This window comes from Bubalus bubalis, chromosome 22 (genome assembly GCF_019923935.1).
Source record: "Bubalus bubalis isolate 160015118507 breed Murrah chromosome 22, NDDB_SH_1, whole genome shotgun sequence".
In the NCBI taxonomy this organism is placed as follows: Eukaryota; Metazoa; Chordata; class Mammalia; order Artiodactyla; family Bovidae; genus Bubalus; species Bubalus bubalis.
This window is the reverse complement of record NC_059178.1, coordinates 4,509,389-4,532,548: the sequence shown is the minus strand read 5'-3', so window position 1 is coordinate 4,532,548 and position 23,160 is coordinate 4,509,389. Positions and strand designations below refer to the sequence as shown.

The following is a 23,160-nucleotide window of genomic DNA, read 5'->3' as shown; positions in this document are numbered from 1 at the left end:
CCACAGTTCAAAAGCATCAATTCTTTGGTGCTCAGCCTTCTTCACAGTCCAACTCTCACATCCATACATGACTACTGGAAAAACCATAGTCTTGACTAGATGGACCTTTGTTGGCAAAGTAACATCTCTGCTTTTTAATATGCTGTTTAGGTTTGTCATAACTTTCCTTCCAAGGAGTAAGCATCTTTTAATTTCATGGCTGCAATCACCATCTGCAGTGATTTTGGAGCCCAGAAAAATAAAGTCAGCCATTGTTTCCACTGTTTCCCCATCTATTTCCCATGAAGTGATGGGACTAGATGCCATGATATTAGTTTTCTGAATGTTGAGCTTTAAGCCAACTTTTTCAGGCTCCTCTCTCACTTTCATTGAGAGGCTCTTTACTTCCTCTTCCCTTTCTGACATCAGGCTGGCGTCCTCTGCATGTCTGAGGTCATTGCTATTTCTCCCGGCAGTCTTGGTTCCAGCCTGTGCTTGCTCCAGCCCAGCGTTTCTCATGATGTACTCTGTGTATAAGTTAAATAAGCAGGGCGACAATATACAGCCTTGACGTACTCCTTTTCCTATTTGGAACCAGTCTGTTGTTCCATGTCCAGTTCTATTAAACTTTTCATTTTTAGGGTGAATCACTGCCCTACTGAACTTCAGAGCAGAAAACGAGAGCCCTGACCTTTACGTAGCACTAGCTCCCTTGCTAACTTTCTCTTTCCTGCGTCGTGTCTCTCCCATTGTAACCCACCCATCTGCCCCTGGGTTTCAGCATGGCTACCCCTCAACTCCTAACACCCCACAAAATGTTTGGTTTGTCTATATTCCTCAGCCTGTACAAACAACAGTTAGCAAATCTCAATTCCTAAATGTTATTCCTTCAGTAAAAGAATACACATTAAGCATCTCTTCTGGTTATAAAGTGAGTATAATATTTTAGTTTAGTGTAGACCCAAATTAATCAATCAAGAAATATGTGCTGAGTGCTCAGAGGCACAAAGGTAGGAGTGGAATACATACGAAGTACAGTGTGTAGGCCCTCAAGGATCTTACTATCTAGACCAGGGGCTGGCTAACTATGGTCCACGGGCCAAATCTGGCCCCCAACTGCTTCTACAAATAAAGTTTTATTGGGACAACCATGATTCTTTGGGGGATTTTTGTTTGTTTGTTTCATTTTTTTGGTCTATGGCTGCTTTGGTATCATAGATGGCAGAGTTGAGGAGTTGTGATAGAGACTGTCTGGGCTTCAAAGCCAGAAGTATTTATTATCTGGCCCTTTATAGATAAAGTTTGCCAATGCTGATATAAACAAACTAATAACCACAACTGCAAATATATATAGGATAGACACATAGATGTATTAATATGAAACAGTGAGGGTTCCTACCATTAGGAGGTGCTCAGCCTACTGAGCAATCATCAGTCCTGAGCAGGAAATAAGCACCCAACGGGAGGTCTATGTAAAGGAGAAGAGGATGTTTGAGGATGTTTGAGGCTGGACAGATCCATGTGCAACAGAACTGCCCACGAGTCATATAGGCAGCAGGCTTCCCTGGTAGCTCAGCTGGTAAAGAATCCGTTTGCAGTGAGGGAGACTCCGGTTTGATTCCTGGGTCGGGAAGATCCTCTGAAGAAGGGACAGGCTACCCACTCCAGTCTTCTTGCCTGGAGAATCACCATGAACAGAGAAGCCTGGCGGGCTAGAGTCCATGGGGTCGCAAAGAGTTGGAGACGACTGAGCGACTAAGCACAGCACAGCACAGCACAGCACAGCACAGCACAGCGGTAGATTCTAAGTTGACTGGGGTAACGAGGAGGGTGAGAAGAGCCTTGACAGAGTTGGAATGAAGAGGCAGGAAGCCCCGTCCGTGGCTGCAGGGCAGTGGTGGCAGGCGGGCTGCCTCCCAGTGCTTGGGTCGAGAGGGGAGATGGCTTGGCTTGTTCACCGCTTGTCTTCCTTGATGGACTTGAGGTTTTCTGAGCAATGTCCACGCTGTTCGCCTCGACGCGAGCATTACACTACGTGCCTGCCATAGAGTAGCTGCGTGATGCATATCATTTACTGTGTGTGTTAGTCACTCGGTCGTGTCCGACTCTCTGTGACCCCACAGACGGTATAGCCTGCCAGGCTCCTCTGTCCATGGAATTCTCCAGGCAAGAATACTGGAGTGGATTGCCATTCCCTTCTCCAGAGGAACTTCCCAACCCAGGGATTGAACCCTGGTCTCCTGCCTCAAAGGCAGATTCTTTACCATTTGAGCTATAGGGAAGTTTGAATATCATTTAAAAATTAAATAATAAACGTGAGGCTTTCAAGGGCTAAAGTCTCTCTTGGTAAATGTCACGCTGCACTTGAAACGATGGGTTTATTTCCAGATATCTTTTGATGTTGATTTCTAACCTAATTTCACAGTGATAAGAAAACAGACTCTGTATGATTTCATTATCTTTGGACCATGAAATTTTTACATGTTACAAATTTACATTGTTTTATGTCCCTGGATATATTATTCCTGTGTCTCCTGGTTTATAGTCTATGGGAACTTGAATAGAATTTGTATCCTGCTGTTGTGTGAAAACTATATAAATCTTCATTATGTTGAATTGGTTCATAGTGGTTTTCAGGTCTACTATATCCTTCTATTTTTCTATCTGTTCATTCTATTAATTTTTGAGAGTTTGACATTGAAAGCCCCAACTAAAAATCTTAATTTATTTACTTAAAAAATAACTGTAATACACAGTCAAACTATATATAACTTTGTTCTGTATTTTCCAAGTTTCCTATAAATGTGTTATCATACTTTCATAATTTAGAAAACCTTTTAAAGAAATATTAATTTTTTAAAAATTAAATAATGAACGAATAAACGGATGATCTGAATACAAGGTTAGATAGGCTGCAGGCCAGTTGAGTCAAGCATTTCAATCATGGTAAAGTGACCTCTGACCTTGCTTGAAACAAAAACAAAGATCAGAGAGTAAGAAAGCTTATATTGAGCAACTACTATATATATATTTTATATATATATATATAATGCCTTTTACAAGCATTACGTCATTTCATGCATTCAGCCACCCTTTGGCGGATGAAAAAGCTGAGTTTCAGAGAGGTAAAGTAACTGGCCAAGGTCACACAGCCCGAAAATGGCAGAGCTAAAATGCAAACCCAAGCCTTCACTTTGCTGTTTTCAGCTCCACGGCTACTCACACCTACGCCTCTCAGTCATTTTCATGCCACGCCCACAGACCTCGGTCTCCTCAGAGCCACTGTAAGGGACATGAGACTGATTTGGCTGCACTGGGGAACAAGAGTCACCCAGCTTCAACCAGAGGAGTTCTCCTTTTCTCCACTTCACCTTCGACATTTCCTGATTTCACCCCAAGCACACAGTTCTTGTGGGAACGAAAAAGAATGAGAAACCAGTGTGCTGGGCCATGCCACTTCCTCAAACCAGGCCAGCAGGTCCGGTTTCCAGCCTCAACTCCACCACCAACTTGCTGCGGGATCCGGGCCCATCACTTCTTCCTTTCATTCTTACACAAGAAATGCTGGATGACAGATAATGAAATCCCACAGTGCTTCTTTACTTTCCAGAGAGGACAAGACTTTTAAAAGAGCTTATTCAATCAGTGAAAATGGCTGGGCCACCTTGAGGGAAATTCTAGATGAGTTGTAATGTACCATCCATGGCAGCAATTAGAGGAGGGTAATGAGTTACCAGGCAGAGTTGAGCAGTCATTGCTGGAGGCCGTGGCTGATGACTGTAGCATCTAACAGGACTCAAAAGGCAAACACGAGCCAGTCTTTTGACCTTACCTGATAGTAACCAGCACTCGGCAGAACATGGGGAGCTTTGTCAACAGTCCTCGAGGCACATCCACTTACCAATAGAGGTGTAATACGTGAACATACTGATTCTCGAAGAATTCGTAGCTGGAGACACTGCCACATTCATTTATGGTTCGACCATTCTTATACCAAGTTACCTCTGGCTTGGGCTGGCCTGATGATAAAGAAATAAGAATATTCTTACTAGGTGAAGTATCTTTGGAAAAGCATAAAGCTATGAATAAGAATGGATGATAAACAATGGGGATAAGCATGATGGACATGTCATTGGGGAACCAGAAAAGCTTCTTCTCGTAGATAAAAACACATCCTTCAATAAGCGCTCTTGGGCATGTTACGTGCCTAAGAGGATGCTGGGCTGGAGTGGGGGCGGGGGAGCACACAAAATGAAAAGTGCTGCTCCTCATCTCAAGAAGCTATTAAGGGGCTTCCCTGGTGGCTCAGGGACAAGGCGTGTGCCTGCCAATGCGGGAGACACGGGCTCAAGCCCTGGTCCAGGAACACCCCACGTGCCTCGGAGCGACAAGCCCACGCACCACAACTACTGAGGCTGTGCTCTATAGGCCGGGAGTTGCAGCTACTGAGCCCACGGGTCACAGCTCCTGAAGCCCATGCACCCTGGAGCCCGTGCTTCACAACAAGAGAAGCCACAGTGATGAGGAGCCTGCACACGGCAGCTAGAGAGGAGCCCCTGCGCGCTGCAGCCAGAGAAAAGCCTGTGCAGCGACGAAGACCCAGAACAGCCATAAATTAATAAATAAATAACTTTCTAAAAGACTGAGTGCTCCTAACTACTATTTTTTTTTTAAAGAAGCTATTAAGAAAAATTATCTACAACTTTAGAAATATGGCGAAAATGTGGATGGTATCTCGCTTCAGTGTCACATGGGACAAAGGTCTGTCTCAGAGTTGTCTAGGGGAAATGCCCTCTGCTTCATCGATGATTACTATTGATTACAATCCCCAGACTTGAAGTTACATATAAACTTTTGAATTTGTATTCAACAGAGATGCAAATAATCTCCACATAGAAGACATGATAACCCCATAAACTACAGTTTATGGCCCTGTAGGACATGAACCAACGTTCTAACTTAGCAATCTTATCCTAACATTCATTTAAGTTGCCTATGAACACCCAATTCCTCAAATGCACTTTGACCAGGCCTTGATATTTTCTGGTTCCCTGTTCATTCAAAGAATTGAGAGACTTCTGTGGCCCAGTGGTTCAGAGTTCCCCTTCCAAAGCAGGGGGTACAGGTTTGATCCTTGGTCAGGGAACTAAGATCACACATGCCTCTTGGACCAAAAAAAAACAAAACATAAAACAGAAGCAATATTGTAACAAATTCAGTAAAGACTTTTAAAAAAAATGTTTCACTTTAAAAAAAATGAAATAGTGGAAGAATAGTTCCTAAAAAAAGGAAAACGAATGGAATAAAATCTTTGATGTTCACTCCATATTTGCATGGGAATCACTTTATCTTTTTGAAAATTATACCTTAATGGTGCTCAGAATTGATTGTATGTTGTGGTATGAAAAAGCAAAGAGCAAAATAGATGAGCTAAAACCATGTCTTCCTGAGGACGAAGGAGTCTGGAGTGTAGGTTTCCCAGGCTGGTGCCGTGACGACGTGTGGCTGATGTTATCACAGAAATGGACCTGCGCTTTCCCCCTCAGAAGGGATTCACCCTTCCCCTGGTGATCGTTAACCGAATAGACTGCTAATGGGCTAATCTGGTAAACCTCCTCAGGAATTCCATTCACCCTGTGGAATTTTTTCCCCCTTGTGACAGACAGGGCAGGAAGGTTTCCAATGTGTACCAGAGCTTCTCACTAGCTCCCATGTCATCGAAAACATATAAAATGTATCACCTATACTGGAGGGCTTCCCTGGTGGCTCAGAGGTTAAAGCGTCTGCCTCCAATGCTGGAGACTTGGGTTCAATCCCTGCGTCGGGAAGATCCCCTGGAGAAGGAAATTGTAAACCACTCCAGTACTCTTGCCTGGAGAATCCCATGGATCGAGAAGCCTGGTAGGCTACAGTCCATGGGGTCGCAGAGAGTCGGACATGACTGAGTGACTTCACCTTCACCATCACCTTCATACTGGAGGAAAACCTGGTATTTGGAAGCAATACCTTCTCACCAGGGAAGCCCTCCTCTCTCTCTGTGTCTCCTCTAACTTGGGGTCTCCCAGCTGTGCTCCCCACCTCCTCTTCCTCCAGGCAGGCAGACCGACTAGGTGTTGGTCCCTGGCGCAGGCAGAGGACAAACCTCTCTGCACGCAGGGACATATCTCCAGCAGCTGCTTGGCTGAGTCTCTCAAACAAATGACTAAACCACCAAAATAAAAAAATGAGCTTCCCTGAAAAGCCATCAAGGAAGCTGCTGATCATATTTCATTTCTGTCTGTTCTTATCAGACTTGTGTTCCCCTTTGGGTCAGCTTTACCCAGTTTCTTCTTAGGAAGCATTTAATCGCTCCTCCCTGGTGTGTTCCTGAATTTATGGAAGCCATGACAGCAAGTATGCACAAGCTGAGCCTGGGTGACTCATTCTGATCTCTCGGGCTCCAGTGTTTCATTTCAGGCATAATCAGGGCTGATTGAATCCCCCGGCTTCCTACTGGCTGACTGTTTTTTTCCCTTCATGTGGTACAGAACTGAATAATTGGCCCCAGAGGAGACTTGCGCAGGGAAGTGGTATCTTGTACCTAGTGGGTGGTTCTCTTTTCACCCTCTACTTGCTGGAAACCTCACCAGAAAATCTTATCCTTGTTTTTTAAGCCTACCTGCAGGTCGCTTATTGAGAGCCACCTGCAGAACATTTCACAAGTATCTGGCTTATGTGTGTGGGGACCGGTATCCAACATTAGGGCCCATCCAAACCCTGGGCTTTCTAGGGAGACAGGGGGCTACTCTGAAGGCTCAATAGTGAGCCTGAGCCCGTCTCTCTATCTGGATGGCTGTGGACAAACATCAAGAAAGAGGGGGTGCTGTCCTCTCGGCTTGGGGAGTCGGGTGCACAGTCCTACACCCAAAGATCCAGACTGGAAGGTGAGATTTTATTGCAACTTCTGCTAAGGAAGCAGAGCCATTTTAGAGACTGATTCTTCTCCCCTCTGGACCTAGAAAAAGGGATAAAGGGATGAAGAGTTTTCTTTCATCCTCTAGACAAGACCACCAGTGCCTCCATATTTTCAAGGGTAGACATAATCCAAGAAAGAGAAGAAAACAACTCACAAGGTACCAAATACTGCTTCCCTATCCAACAACTTTCCTTCTATTTTCTTTTAATACCAAATCCTAGGGACTTCCCTGATGGTCCAGTGCTTAAGACTCCATGCTGCCAGTGGGCATGGGTTCGATCCCTGGTCGGTAACTAAGATCCCACATGCCATGTGGTAGAGCCCAAAGATAAACAAATAAGTGATAAATGCCTTTTCCCAGGGTGAAAGTTGTGGACCAGCTCTGGTTATTTATTCTCCAGGCAGGGGGAATTCCAGCTCCCTGATCTCGCTCTCCCTCCACTGGGCGTGTTTGTCTTGGTTTTAACCTTTTCACTGCTGACCAGCAGAGCTGAAAAAGGCAAACAGTAGGGAGACGAATTTAGCCTAGGTGGGGATATCAGTAAAAGGTGATGAAGAAGAGTTAGGTACATTGTCTAAAGTGAAGTTATTCACGCCCTTCCCATGCGCCGCAGGAAATTTGAGTGGATTATCTGGGGAAAAAAAAAAAACCAGGTGTGGGAGTTGCCTAAAACCAAGTGTGGGAGTTGCCTAAACAGGACATAGAGAAGGATCACCAAAATGTGTCCAGAAAGGTACTCGAAGAGATCTTCTAGAAAGAGAAGTCACAGAGGATTTAATTCCTCAATCAGTTACTCAGAACTAAACTTCCCAGGTGATGTTTTTAACCCTTGTGAGCCAAAGAAACCTGGTCTGCACAGAGATTTCAGAGGGTGAAGAGCTAGAGATGCTTACCCGATATTATGCAACGAAGCACGGTGTCGGACTTCTCAGGAACTTTCTGGGAAAGCAACGTAGACAAAAAACAAAGTGCGCGCCTCTGGGGCCCTCCTGAGTCTGCCATCCTTTCATGCCACATGAGCCTGAAAAATAACAATCCCCAACATCACCATCCATCCTGGGACATCTCTGACATTTCTCAGGAATTCCAGAAGCCCCATCACCCTGTGAGTGGTCCTCAGGGAGAGAAGAAATGAGGTCCCTTGGCCTGCGGAAGACAGGGTGTTGCGGTCATGCTGGTTGGGGGTCCTTGGGTGGGCTCTCTCACCGGCCACTGGTGACATTAGGGCCGGAAATGTTGTAATGGGGGCGGGGACGGGCCTGGGCATTCACAGCATTCCTGGTTTCCACCCACTAGATGCCAGGTGCGCCCTCCCCCAGGTGGTCACAGTCGAAATCTGCAGAGGTTGCCAGTGCCCCAGGGAGCGCAGAAGCAGTTTCAACCTCGCTTCCTGGTGGATGACAGGGCAGCCACAGCCCAGCCAGACAGAGGGAAAACTGAGGCTACAGCCAGTGCCACCTCTTTCAAAGTTGTTTCCTACTGGACTCAGGAAGTGTGTGCATCTGGGACTTCCCTGGTGGTCCAGTGGCTAAGACTCCACTCTTCCAATGCAGGGGGCCCCGGGTTCAATCCCCGCTTGGAGGAATTAGATCCCACAAGCTGCAACTAAGAGTTCACATGCCCAGCTAAAGATCCCGCATGCCGAAATGAAGACCTGGCGCAGCCAAACAAATACATTTAAAAAAAAAATGAAGTCAAGAAAGATGACAATTAAAAAAACAAAACAGTGTTCATGCATGTTTGCCTCCCAAAAGAGGAGTTGACTCAACACAAAGGAATCACCAGGTGGGACATGTTTCTTCCAGGAGAAACCAGGAAACTACCATTCCTTCCGAGCAGCAGGCAGGGGCCCCGGGGAGGGCAGCAAGTGGGCTGGCATTTCTGAGCAAGCATGGATTCATCAGTACAAGTCGGCATTCAATGCTTGGTTAGTCACCAGGTATGTTATGTCACTTAATCTCCTTTAAGTGACCTAAAAGGTTATTAATACCACCTACATCTTCTGTGTGTGTGTGTCAGTCAGTCGTGTCTGACTCTCTGCAACCCCGTGGACTGTAGCCCGCCAGGCTCCTTTGTCCTTGGGATTCTCCAGGCAAGACTACTGGGGTAGGTTGCCATTTCCTTCTCCATCTTACAGATGAGGAACCCGAGACTCAGGCTCAGCAACGTGTTCAAGACCACACGGTTGCAGCAGTCACTCCCCTGGGACCCCCGTCACAGCCACACGGGCTGACGTCTTCAGTGTGAGAGACGACGCTGGAGCCATGCAGCGCACATTTCAAGGCAGCCATAAAACAACCAGTCTGTCTGCACCCAAGAACCCGCCCCACCCTGTCCTCTGGGCACAGTGCTAGCATCCCGCTGCCAAATCTATCCTGCATGGAGGACCCCACGCTTGGAAATAACAATTCGCTCTATACAAACAGTAGACATTTAGAGACAGAGTCTTCCACATAAATATATTTTGTGTATTTATCTCTGGTGTGATAAATTTTCCAAAGATGAGAACTGTGAAACTTACATATTTTAGATCTCCACCTAGTATATTGATTCGGACATGGCATATAATTAGGGTCATCCAAGAAAAGCAGTGGACTAGAGTCAGAAGTTTTAGTTCTAACCTTTCCGTTTGTCACCTCTGAGTGGCAACATAGCATAGGTGGGTGAGAATTTTAGAGCCAGATACCTTGGGTTCAAATTCTGACTCCACCTCTTCCTAACTCAATAAGTATGTCACGACTACCTCGGTTTCCTCATCTGTAAAATGGAGGCATAATTGTTGTATACACTTCAGAGGGTGTTGTGAAGATTAAGTGAGTTATTGCCTACAAAGCACTTAATCCTCTAAGGATTAGAATAATGTATGTAAATAGTCTAAGGAAGAATCTGTTATATAATTGGTTTTCAAGATGGTAATCAGTAGACTTTAAGGAAAGACTTCACTCGTCTCATCAATTTTCTTTTCTGCTGTGGGTTACCATGATGATTTTTTTAAAAGTGATATCCAATTAAGGTCTAAAGATTTCTCCTGGTATAATATTCACCTGTAATAGTAATTTACAAAACAAGACTATTCCCATTCCCAGGCAGGCACTGCTGTGGATGGAGAGGGAAGAAAGGACAAAATCAGACCATTAAGATTTGAAATTCTCAAGGCAAGAATACTGGAATGGGTAACTATTCCCTTTTCCAAGGGAGTCCTCCCGAGCCGGGGCTTGAACCCAGGTCTCCTGCATTGCAGGCAGATTCTTTACTGTCTGAGCCACAGGAAAGCCCATTAAGAGTTGGGGTGATGTCAAAGACCTTATGTGCCACCCATGATTTCTAAACCAGGTGACGGCTCCCTGACAGCAAAGCCCCACAGCTTACAACACTTGACAAACATGCTATTTGACTCACATAATTGGTTCAGTCACCATGTGTCCCAGCCATGGGGCACTGACTGTTAAGGAAAGGACAGTTAAGTCAGGCCGTGGGTCATGTTTCCTCACTTCTCTGAAGGTGAGAACCCTTGAAGACAGATTTATCATTCTCTGCTAGAGATGGACAACTAATGAATTACTGAAATTAGCAGAGGGGGCCAGGGTGCAGTTCACAGACAGCCTTGGAGCGATCAGATGGCAGCTGGAATGAACACAAGATTTGCATGTTTCTGTTATTTTAGCTGTGTTGTCCAGAGTAAGTTGCTTTCTTTTTTAAAATTTTTGCTTACCTTTAATTAGACAGAGTCTAAATACAGACACTTGTATTCTATAAAATATACAAAAAAAATGGTTTCCCACAAACTCTATCCTCCATCTCAGAACTTTCCCAAGAGGAAGAACTTGCTTTCCTTTCAGGCGTTTTTCTATCCATTTACATGTATAGTCGTCTAGACACTGCTGCTGCTGTTGCTGCTAAGTCGCTTCAGTCGTGTCCGACTCTGTGCGACCCCATAGACTGCAGCCCACCAGGCTCCTCCATCCATGGGATTCTCCAGGCAAGAACACTGGAGTGGGTTGCCATTTCCTTCTCCAATGCCTGAAAGTGAAAAGTGAAAGTGAAGTCACTCAGTCGTGTCCAACTCTTAGCGACCCCATGGACTGCAGCCTACCAGGCTCCTCCATCCATGGGATTTTCCAGGCAAGAGTACTGGAGTGGGGTGCCATTGCCTTCTCCGAGTCATCTAGACACTACACACACACACAAATACATATATAATCTTATTGTATGTACGGCATTAAATTGTACATATTTGCCATGCAGTTAGCTTACCTTACATCAAGTTTCAGCAGTCTTACACGGTCAATTCAATCCACCATGGATTGCATCTTTTTTTTTTTAATGCTTGATGATATCAGTATTGCATAAAATAGCAATACCATGTTTAGTCTGTCTGTTCTTGTGCTGATGATGAGTAGCTTGGCTGGAGTTTTTCAGACTTACAAATGTGTCTCAAAAAACATTCTGGTACATGCTTCCTTGGGCTCCCCCAGTGGTTCACCAGTAAAGAATCTGCCTGCAAGGCAGGAGACTCAGATTTGATCTCTGGGTCAGGAAGATCCCTGGAGGAGGAAATGTTACCCCACTCCAGTATTATTGTCTGGGAAATCCCATGGACAGATGAGCCTGGTGGGCTACAGTCCATGGGGTCACAAAAAGTCAGACACAACTGAGTGCCTAAACAACAATAGCAACATGCCTCCTCGGGCATGTAAGTGGCTCTCTAGACTAAATACAAGAAATGAAGTTGCTGGACAAGAATATTTACATATTCCATTTTGATAGATAGGCCAGGATAGGCAGCACCCTTAACAGAACAGGAGAAGGATGTGGTGATGAAGGGCCCAGGTTTCTGGGTTCAAATCTTAGCTCTGCCACATACAAGCTTAACTTCTCTTTTTCTCAGTTTTTTCCTCTGTAAAATAGCAGTAGCTATCTCATTTAGTTATTAGGAAAGCTGAGTAGGTACAAGCTCTTCTGAATTGCATACCAAAAACTAAGTATGAAGTGCTACCAAGAGCTTTGGGTTCAACATCAGCAAAATTATAAACATCATCCTCTCACACTGCTGGAGAACAGCTGGAGGTGATAGGAGGATTCTTTGAATGTTTAAAGCCCTTGACTGATGCTAGCTTATTTTGGCTAGTCTGCCCCCACACAGGCAGCCGGTGGCATGGCTGCTGTCAGCAGGAAGGCTGAAGGGGTCAGGGAAGAGCTCTGAGCCTACATGCAGAGAGTGGGCACCCGGTTCTTCTGGGGCGGGCAGCAAAACCAGCTGTAAGAGCTTTCTCACTGGGACAGGAGGCGTCAGTCCCGATGACCCAGCCTAATCCAACAGCAGTTGGGTTCCTGAATCTGCCATCGTCAGTAACTCCTGATTTGGATGTCACACCCCCTGTCACTCAATACCCAGTCCCACGTTAGGGAAAAGCACCCTTCCCAAAGATGGGTTCTGAGGACTTAGCCCAGTGGCTAAGACTCTGTGCTCCCAATTGCAGGGGGCCCAGGGTCAATCCCTGGTCAGGGAACTAGATCCCAGATGCCGCAACTAAGAAGAGCTCACACGCCACAACAGAAACACCCTGTGTGCTGCGATAAAGGCCGAAGATCCCCTGTGCTTCAACTATGTCCTGGCACAGCCAGACGAAGGAAAGAACTATCTTTAAGCAGCCCGCAAAGATGGGCTCTAGAAATTTGGGGTGGGGAGAGGAGGAGGCCGACCAGACAGGGAGAGACAATTACAACATGTTTGGGGTACCTTCCGGGTGTCAGCCCCCAGGCTGGGCACTTCATACACACTGTCTCATTTAATCCTCACAGTTAAACTACCAGATGCGTTCTTTCTCCTTTCACAGATAATGACTTGGAAGCTTTGCTGTTGTTTAGTTGCTAAGTAGTATCTGACTCTTTTCCAGCCCCATGGACTGTAGCCCGCCAGGGTCCTCTGGCCATGGGATTTCCCAGGCAAGAATACTGGAGTGGGTTGCCACTTCCTTCTTTAAGGAATCTTCTCCACCCAGGGATTGAACCCACATCTCCTGCTTGGCAAGTGGATTCTTTACCACTGAGTCACCACCTGGGAAGTCCAAAACAGTTGATGTAACAAACCTAACTCCTCAGTGACTGCAAGTGGCAGGACTGGGCTATGAGTCCAGATTTGTTGGAGCGCAAGTGTTGTGCTCTTTCTTGGGTAAGATTTTCCAGGTTGTATGTGAGAAGTAGAGGCAATAAATTATAAAAAATAAGCCCATGAAAAGATGCTCAACATCACTACTCATTCAGGAAATACAAATTAAAACCACAATGAGATCGCATTTCACACCCACTAGGATGGCTATTACAAAGCAGAAAGTCAAATGTGGGTGGAGACTATGAAAAAAAAACAACCCTCAGACAGGGCTAGTGGGAATATAAAATGGTACAGATGCTTTGGAAAACAACTTGGAAGTTTCTTAAAAACTTAAAACATAAATTTACCAGAAGACCCAGAAATTCCATTCCTAGGCATCTATCTACCCAAGAGAAGTGAAAACATACGTCCACACAAAGACTTGCACACAAATATTCTTAGCAAGATTACTCATAATAATCAAAACTTGGAAATAACCTAAATGTCCATGGAAACAACCTAAATATACAACTAGTGAATTGATAGACAGATTGTGGTGCAGCCACACAATGAAACACTCTGGATAATAAAAAGGAGCAAACTAGGACACAGGGCACAACACAGATGAACCCCAGAAGAACTCTCATTATCCTCAGAAACAAGGCATCACATAGTGTATGATGCCCTTTATTCGAAATATCCTAAGAAAGCTATTGAGACCAAAAGTAGACTAGTGGTTGCTGGAGGTGGGGAGTGGGGAGAACACTGCTACTGCTGCTAGGTCACTTCAGTCGTGTCCAACTCTGTGCGACTCCCATAAACGGAAGCCCACCAGGCTCCCCCGTCCCTGGGATTCTCCAGGCAAGAACACTGGAGTGGGTTGCCATTTCCTTCTCCAATGCATGAAAGTGAAAAGTGAAAGGGAAGTCACTCAGTCATGTCCGACTCTTTGCAACCCCATGGATTGCAGCCTACCAGGCAAGAGTACTGGAGTGGGGTGCCATTGCCTTCTCCAGGAGAGAACACTATTTAACAATAAGTGTGCGTGAGGAATCTTTTTTAATTTTTAATTTTATACTGAAGTATAGTTGATTAACAATGTTGTGATAGTTTCAGGTATACGTGTAGTAAAGTGATTCAGTTATGCATATACCTATTCTTTATCAAATTCTTTTCTCATTTAGGTTATTGCAGAATATTGAGCAGAGTTCCCTGTGCTATACAGTAGGTCCTTGTTGGTTATCCATTTTAAAATAGCAGTGTGTATCTGTCTGTCTCCAACTCCCTATCTTTACCCCCAACACTCCCCCTTGGTAACCATAAGTTCATTCCCTAAGTCTGTGAGTCTGTTTCTATTTTGTAAATAAGTTCACTTGTTAATAATAAGTTAATAATAGACAAGTTCATTTTTTTAACATTCCATATATAAGCAATATCATGTGACATTCGTCCTTCTCTAATTACTTCACTCAGTATGACAATCTCTAGGTCCATCCATGTTGCTGCAAATGGCACTATTTCATTCTTTTTAATGGCTTAATATTATTGCACGTGGGACTTTCCTGGTGGTCTAGTGTTTAAGATTTCCAGTGCCTTCCAGTGCAAAGGGTATGAGTTTAATCCCCAGTTGGGGAAATAAAATCCCACATGCCTTGAGGCCAAAAAAAACAAAACATAAAAACAGAAGCAATACTGTAACAAACGCAATAAAGACTTAAAAAAATGGTCCACATCAAAAGATCTTTAAAAAGATTCCATTATGTATGTGTGTGTATATACACACACACACACACACACACACACACACACACACACTCTACATCTTCATCCATTCCTCTGTTGGTGGACATTTAGGCTGCTTCCATGTCCTGGGTATTGTAAACAGTGCTGCAATGAACACTGGGGTGCATGTATCCTTTCAGACCATGTTTTTCCCTGGATATATGCCCAGGAGTGGGACTGCAGGATCATATGGTAGCTCTGTCTTTACTGTTTTAAGGAGTTGCCAACTGCTCTGCATAAGGAATCTTTGGTAGGCGAGAAAAATGGTTTAAAACTCGTCTATAACAATGGTTTTGCAACTTGATGAATTTAACAACATCACTGAATCGAACACTTAGAGTGAATCGCACAATGTATAAAACATCCCTCAATATAGTTAATTTTTAAAACAGAGATAAGAAGACAAACAAGCACTTAATAATATTCATTGTGGCATTGCTTGTGATAGGAAAAGACGGAAAGCACCCTAAATGTCCATCAACAGTACCTAGTTACAGTGTATCTACATGATGGAGTTTTAAATGTCCAGCGGCAATGAGCATTAAAAAAAGAATAAGGCTTCTCTGGTGGTCAGGGGTAAACAATCCTCTTTGCAATGCAAGAGACACTGGTTCAATCCCTGGTCCAGGAAGATCCCACATGCCGTGGAGCAACTAAACTTGTGAACCACAGCAACTGAGCCCATGTCCTACAACTGCTGAAGCCCGAGTGTCCTGGAACCCAGGCTCCACAAGAGCAGCCACTGCAACGAGAGGCCCACGAACCACAACTAGAGAAAGCCCACATGCAGCAACGAAGACCCAGCGCAGCCAAAAAATAAAAATAAATAACTACGTAAACTTTTTTTTTTCAAAGAATGAAGCAGTTCTGTATGTACTATTATGGAATAATCTCCAAAATACATTGTTGAATAAGATAAAGTATAGAAGAGAGTGTGGAGTATTCTATCACTTGCATAGTGAAAAAAGGAAGAATAAGTATTATAATATGCTTATTTATACACACAATGATTTTAGAAATTACAAGGAATTCGTAATCTGGTTGCCCCTGGCGAAGAGGTCCGAGTACCTGGAGAAAGGAAGGGATGCAAATTGAGAACACTGCTGGTCTCTGCATTTCCTTTGGGATGGTTTAAATTTATGTACACATGCTCAAATGCTACGTCATGTCTGACTCTTGGCAACGCTTTGGACTGTAGCCCGACAGGTTCCTCTGTCCATGGGATTTCCCAGGCAAGAATACTGGAGTGGACTGCCATTTCCTCCTGCAGGGGATCTTCTCGACCCAGGGATTAAACACGTGTCTCCTGCATTACAGGCAGATTCTTTACCACTGAGCCCTCGGGAAAGCCCATTTTAAATGTATATATGTTACCTAATAAACAAATATAATGGCTTCCCTGGAATCTCAGATGGTAAAGAATCTGCCTGAAATGTGGGACACCCAGGTTAGATCTCTGGGTCGGGAAGATCCCTGGAGAAGGGAATGGCAACCCACTCCAATATTTTTGCCTGGAGACTCCCATGGACAGAGGAGTCTGGCGGGCTACAGTCCATAGGGTTGCAAAAAGTCTGACATGAATGAGCGACTAACACAAACACAATAAACAAATATAATTTAGCTGTTAAATATTAATAGTGAGCAACTCCAGGTGTCCGGGAGGGTGACTGGCACATAGATACATGAACACACTGAGCTGTAGCTGCTGTTTGCCCTCTCTGGATTTGTTCCAAACTTGTTTTTTCGATGGACTTTGTCTTCCCACTCCCCTCTCCTTAAAAAATCTGTGGTAGTTCAAAATCCGTTAAGGCAGTGTTAAAAAAAAAAAAAAAAAAAAAAGCTTAAAGTTAGTGAGACCTGTAACAAAGTTGAATAACTCCTTTGATTTTATAATTGAAAAGAACCCCTGAAACACAGGCGGGTGAAATGACTTTTTCAAGGTCACACAGCTTGTTAGGGGACAGAGTTCAGGTTTCTAGATTCTGATACATCCCTCTGTCTTTCTTATCTTTGTCCTCCTCCCTCAGGATAAAAGGCAATGCCACAAACACACAGGGTGGGCTTCCCAGGTGGCGTTGGAGGTAAAGGACTCGCCTGCCAATGCAGGAGATGGAAGAGACGCAGATCGATCCCTGGGTCAGGAAGATCTCCTAGAGAAGGAAATGGCAACCTGCTCCAATATTCTTGCCTGGAGAATCCCATGGACAGAGGAGCCTGGCAGGCTACCCCAAAAGAGCCTGACTCTTTTGGGGTCCAAAAGAGTCAGACACGAATGAGACAACTTAGCACGTAGCACACATGACAGTGTTGTAAAGTGACAAACTTCAGTGACTTAACTGGCTAAAATCACTGTGGTTTGAAGTTGAATGAAGTGAACTGCTGCGTCCGACCTAGGCATGTGTCATCGAAGTCACTGCTGAGAACACGCATGGTGAAGAAAGCCCCTCTCCGGTTGGACCTCCACATTCTCCCAGGCTCCCTGAGTCCTCTAGCTCACCTTCCCTGCAACAAAAACCCCAGAGCAACCCCCAGAGTCATCCCTCTTTGGAGACTGTTTATTACAGATGGACCTAGAGGTGACATCCCGTGGAATCTGAGGCATCAGCCAGTGTCGGGGAGGACTTGGGAAATGTCCCACTCCCTGCCCTGTAATGGGCAAGAACAACACTGCCTCTGAGGTAATGAGCTGAGCCTGCATTAACTATGCTGAACAAACCACCTGTCAGCGAGCCAGGGCGGAGAAAACCATATGACTGGAGATGGGGGACAAGTGCTGTGGAGACTGTCAATATTATCTCAGCCACCTCCTTCCACCCTCCTCAACATAGCCAGTTAGAGGGGCTTAGGAGAAAACTTTCTATTTTTGCCTCTACTTGGTTTGTTTTCTGAAGAATTTTTAAAATCATTCTTTATCTTTCCCCCACCCCCCAAGTAAAGTGTGGCTTAGAGAGAAGGAGCTTCACACCCAATGGTTCATTCCATTCCAGAATAGAACCATTTTGTAGAAGGGCTTTCCAGGTGTCTCCATGGGAAAGAATCCACCTGCCAAGCAGGAGATGCAGGTCAGGAAGGTCCCCTGGAGAAGGAAATGATAACCCACTCCAGTGTTCCTGCCTGGGAAATCTCATGGACAGAGAAGCCTGGCAGACTCCAGTCCATGGGGTCACAAACAGTCAGACATGACTAAGTGACTGAGCACATCCTAAACCTTTGAAGCGTGAATGCTGCCCACTGCCAAACTTAAACTTAAGGGAGGAGATGGTATGACTTTAGAGGCCTTTCTTCAAAATGTCCAAAATCTCCCGAAGTGGCCACTTGCTTGTCTCGCTAACTTCATTGCCTCTCTCATCACTCAAACCTGCTGAGGGGTAAGCTAGACTGCCCCCTCCCTGCTCTGCAGGCTCGGATGGGTCTAAACTGATCAAGTACTCTTGCTGGGTGACTGGTTGCTAAGGTCTAAGCCAATCAGCACATGGGTTTCTGCAGAAAGTTCCACAGTTATCCAGTCAGTGGAAAGCTGAAGTCTTTTGCCCTGTTCTCTAACGAGGAAAAACAAAACATGCAGACCCCAAGGGAGGCTGATACCAGATGAGACTGAGAAAGCCAGCCTAAGGCTGAAACCAAAGCACACAAAACAGCAGAGTCTCCAGAAGTGCGGAGACCAGAGCTGGGGTCCCAACCACACTTCTTGGGCTTCATAGTTGGGGGAGCAAGAAGAGCTGATTTTTAATTCCGATGTTCTGATTGTTGTTTTTGACTTTTGATGTTCTAGTAAGCACACAGATGCATCTGCACTTCCCCCTCCCTGGCCCATGGTGTTTGAAATCCCTACCATTAGCCCTCCATTCTCAAGATCTATGTGGACATGCCAGATTACAGACAGAAGTTAAGGATTTAAGATTAGATGGCTTAATCAAAGAATGCTTGTCTAAGAAAGTTCTAGGGACAACTAACCAAATCAACCTAATGCATTTCTGATTTCCATTGGCATCCTGTCTCTTTCTGCCCTTCATGTTTTGTTTGGGGGTTTTTCTGTTGCTGTTGTTATTGTTTCCTTTATAGAATGAGACCACCTTCCATCTCTGTATATTCAAATCCCACCAGTTTCAAACTCCATCTTAAGTGCTGGCTTGTCCTTGAAACCATCCTGCTAGCCTCAGCTGGAAAAAGCAGCCTCCTCCTAAGTGATAGAGCCCTAACCTAAGCAGGAAAAAGCAGCCCCTCCCAAGTAGTGGACTGCCCACCTCGGTGTGTCCTCCCCACGCACAGTCTTGCCAGCAGACATGCTCCGCTGCAGGCTGTTTGCCTGCAGGACGCCTGATGGGTTTATCTTTTGTGTTCTCCACAGCTGTTGCTTATTGTGGCTTAGCCTTCTGCATCTGAGAAGTAGGCAAGGTTAGTGTTTGAAAAGAACCAGGGCAGAAATTACAGGCTGAAGAAATGGCTAAAGTGGTTCTCAAAGTGCTGGTCCCTGGACCACACTATCAGCCTCACCTGGGAACTTACCAGAAGTGCAAATACTTGGGACCTTCAGAATCAGAAACTCTGGGGGAGGAACCCAGGAAAATGTGTCTGTACAAGCTCTCTAGATGCTGCTGCACTAAGAGTTTGAGAAGTTTGAGAACCACGGGACTAGAGGAGGGTCTTAAACTACTGACTGAGGAGTGAACGACCCTGGTTTTCTAAGAGCAGGATTGAAGACCAAGTGGCAATCAAGGTGAGCTGATTGCTGGGTGTCTACCAGCAATCAAGTGCTGGTAGCAGCCATGGAGGAAATGGCCCTGGGGGGCTAGGTGGTATGTACTCAGCAGTGGATGGTCCGGAACTGATGCTCTTCAACCTGTGTCCATCTCTTTGCCCTGATGTCCAAAGTCTCCTGGAGGGTGGTCAGGTGGGTGTACATGGGCGGAAACCTCAATGAAGGCTCCAAACACTTTTTAATGCTCTTTCTCTCACATAGTTGGACATTCATCCTTTCATTTTTACCTCCTAAGATGACATGATCACTTTCTTCCAAGCTTCTTTATGTTTCTGAATTTGGGGCAGAATTAAGTGTAAGTTAACAGGGTTCCTTACAAATCTATTGGTAACTCAAGCAAAGAATTTATCCAGAAACCCTGAGATGCCTGGACAAAAGCTGTGGGCTATCTCAGTCAAGACCACAAGGACTATGTATAAAATAGATAACCAATGAGAACCTGCTGTGTAGCACAGGGAACTCTACTTGATGCTCTATGGCAACCTACATGGGAAGGAAATCCCAAAAAAGAGGAAATATGTGTATATGTATAGTCAATTCACTTTGCTGTTCAGCAGAAATTAACACAACACTGTAAAACAACTATAATAAAAACTTAAGAAAAAGAGCAGGGGAAAATAATAAAGACATGGGTACAGCTCTTTGGAGCTGCCCCATGAGACCTGCTTGTGATTCTTGTCTGCTCCATCCCTCTGCAGCTGTCCCTCCCTCACTCGAAAATAAAGAAGCCCCTGCTCACTACGAACCTTCATCACTGATCTTGGAACCCCAGGCATGGCCCCTGAGATCGCCCCCACCCCCTACCAGCTACCGTCTCGACTGAGTCCCACAATGCAGGGTCATGTCTGCATTGAAATGACCGACCACTCTACAGTACCCATGTCTAGTCAAAAAAGGGAACCGATGCAAGACTCAGCTATAATCTTGGAGGGAAGATGGGTTTGTGCCTAAGTTTCCATACTAATCACAGACATCATCTTGTATACATAGATTTACCTTTACCTTCCATTCCTATGGATTCATGAAAACTCCCATTTAAATATGACACGGGGGGCGGGGGTTGGCGGCAAGAATACTGGAATGAGTTGCCATTCCCTTCTCCGGGAGATCTTACGGACCCAGGGATTGAACCCGGGTCTTCCGCATTGTAGGCAGACACTTTACCATCTGAGCCACCAGAGAAGCCAGTATGGCACTAATATGTATTAAACAGCACCATCAGATGAATCTTGACTTAGCTTTTTAGATAGCACATACCCTATCAACCATTTCCAGGCAAAAAATAATTTTTCTTATTGCAGATGCATTCTAAAATATAAACTTTTTTCTTTTGTTCTTGAATGTTTTCAAGTATAGAATTTTCTTCAAAATATATAAATGTCTATGTTGTTTTATCATTGCCCTGGTGTCAAACATGTGTCGTTTCTATTACTTTGATAGTTTATGTTAGGAAAGCATTCTGAAATTTTAGCAAAGAGAGAGTTGTTATTCAGTTGCTCAGTAGTGTCTGACTCTTTGCGACCCCATGGACTGCACCCCGTCAGGCTTCCCTGTCCTTCACCATGTCCCAGAGTTTTGGGTTTTTTTTTTTAACAGTATGAAAAAAAAGCAAAGAGAGAGAGAAGCTTTTTAATTAACCAAGGGGAGGAACTAGTCTTTGTGGATAAATTACGATTTGACAGACACTTTAGGTATATTTGCTCCTGTGATTCCCCCCATCAATCCTGTTAAAGTGGATGTTGTTATCGCCATTTACAGGTGAGAACACTGGAGTTCAGACTGGCTGGAAACTGTGCTAAAGTCGGGATCTGGTTCCAAACCCTGCCTCTGAGCCTGGGCTTGATTCCTCAGCTCCACTCTGCGTCCTGCACCTCCCTCCAGATTAGGACACTCGACAGCATCCTCCTCCCACAGGCTGATAGCTGCACATAAGTGTGTGTGGGGTGATGCAAAGTAAATTAAATTGGGAGAAGGTGTCTTTTCAAAGTGATGAAAATTAGGAATTCCACCCTACCTAAAAACCTTCCCCAATTGTTACTGCATGCTTTGCGAAGAACTTCAAAGGACAATGGAGTTTGGGAGATTAAATCCATTTAAATTTCTTTTAAATCTGGATTTCAAGATCTGATCATGCTTCTCGATCATCAGTGCCTTTTGCTACAGGATTTGTCCCTCCGTCCATTCAGAAGGCGGCTCACAACATCCAGGGTTTCGGCTCAGAAGCCCAACAGCAAAGGAACTGGTTCGATCTACCCTTGACTGACATTGCCAGTATAAAACGTTTCTGACCACTCCTGGTTAACTAGTCATCCGAAAATGAGGGCTACCTTTACCTGAGGAGAAGGCTGTGGAAGGGAAATAATTACAGCAATAGCAGCTCTAAATGCCGCTCTTATCTATTTTTAAATGCCTGCCAGATGTCTGTAACTGACACCCTTAATCAGTGCTTTGAGTTCAGATGTGTTTATCAGAATGTGACCGTGCTGCTGTTTCATCAGTCTTTCTGGGGTTGACTTTTTGCCTTCAATTTTCAAAAACATCCTAGTTAGCATCTCAAGTACAGTGTCATGCCAACAGTTAACAATACTGTTTTCTTTTCTTCCATTTTAGTTTTGTTTGCTTTATTTTTTTTTAACAATACGGTTTTGTGCACTTAAACATGTATTAAGACAGTAGATCTCAAATATTCTTACCCCAGTTTTTAAAAAGGAAAGAAAACCTTTTCAAAGACTCAGTGAATGTTTGCACTGGCCATTTTGAAATGCCTGAGGGCTATGCAGCAGCTTTCATTCCTGTCATCAGACAAGGGACCGCTGGGTCCCTTCTCAAAGTTATTCCCATAAAAGGAATAACTTTTGTCTGAAACACTCAAATATGTCAGGCAGAAGTACCGACGGGGGGCTGCGTCACCTGGGTCATTACCTCAGATTTTCACCGTATTTTTCTTTGCAAAACCTTCACAAATCATTCTTTTCATTCATCCTTAATGTTTATTTTTTTTCTAATTATTGAGATACCCATGAGGTGAAAGAATCTTTTAAAGTGGCTGTCAAGCCAAAATGGTCATTAAAAAATAATAATAATAGATTTGCAAAAGTGTCAGAATGGACAGAAATGAAAAAAAAGAGAAGGAGCTTTTGGCCACTTGAAAACCCTGCAGTGTACCCAAGCATGCTCTGTAGACCCTACTCATTTCATCCTGTTCTAGTTTCTAAGGAAACAGGGGGCTTAGTTCCCTTTTGCAGAAACTGTAAACAACGGCATATGTAAAGCACAGCCATTCCTTAGGTTAAAAACCAGAGCCTAGATACTTACTTTTCAATACTTTCTGTCCAGGAGGCATGTCAGGAGGGCCAGCTCAGCTGTGGGTCCCCAGACTGTGTGCCAGGCATTGAGTGGGTGTCCCTGTTCCCGGGACGGGGGACACGGAGAAGTGACAGGGTTCGGGGTCTTTTCCCAAGTTTTTCAAAGCACAGTTGGGTCTGCTTCCAGGAAAGCTCCTGTCTTCCTAAGAGGGAAAATTCCGTGCCCAGGGACGTTCTGGAAGAAGAGCATGTTTTTTTTTCCCCTGAATGAACTAGGTCATTGCTGAA

At 44.7% G+C, this 23,160-nt stretch overlaps 1 protein-coding gene and 1 long non-coding RNA gene across 11 annotated transcripts in view; one reads left to right on the top strand and one right to left on the bottom strand.

Moving 5' to 3' along the window:
• The window catches only part of LOC102390942, a 46,393-nt gene extending 23,505 nt beyond the window's left edge, over positions 1-22,888 (top strand). The window contains exons 3-4 of one of the 2 annotated variants that reach the window (XR_003106038.2): positions 16,836-19,525; positions 21,326-22,888. This is a non-coding gene — a long non-coding RNA (uncharacterized LOC102390942). The remainder of the gene's footprint in view (positions 1-16,835; positions 19,526-21,325) is intronic. The other variant, XR_006547738.1, reaches the window with a different exon arrangement.
• The window catches only part of ALPK2 (alpha kinase 2), a 157,801-nt gene that overhangs the window by 112,002 nt on the left and 22,639 nt on the right, over positions 1-23,160 (bottom strand). For 2 of the 9 annotated variants that reach the window (XM_044934636.2, XR_006547737.2), the window contains exon 1: positions 3,881-5,136. In XM_044934636.2, the coding sequence (XP_044790571.2) occupies positions 3,881-4,251 (371 nt within the window). In that variant the 5' untranslated portion in view covers positions 4,252-5,136. Of the gene's footprint in view, positions 1-3,880; positions 5,138-7,828; positions 7,957-22,882; positions 23,021-23,160 lie in introns of those variants that run through there. The other 7 variants (XM_044934633.2, XM_006073381.4, XM_044934637.2 and 4 more) reach the window with 7 other exon arrangements.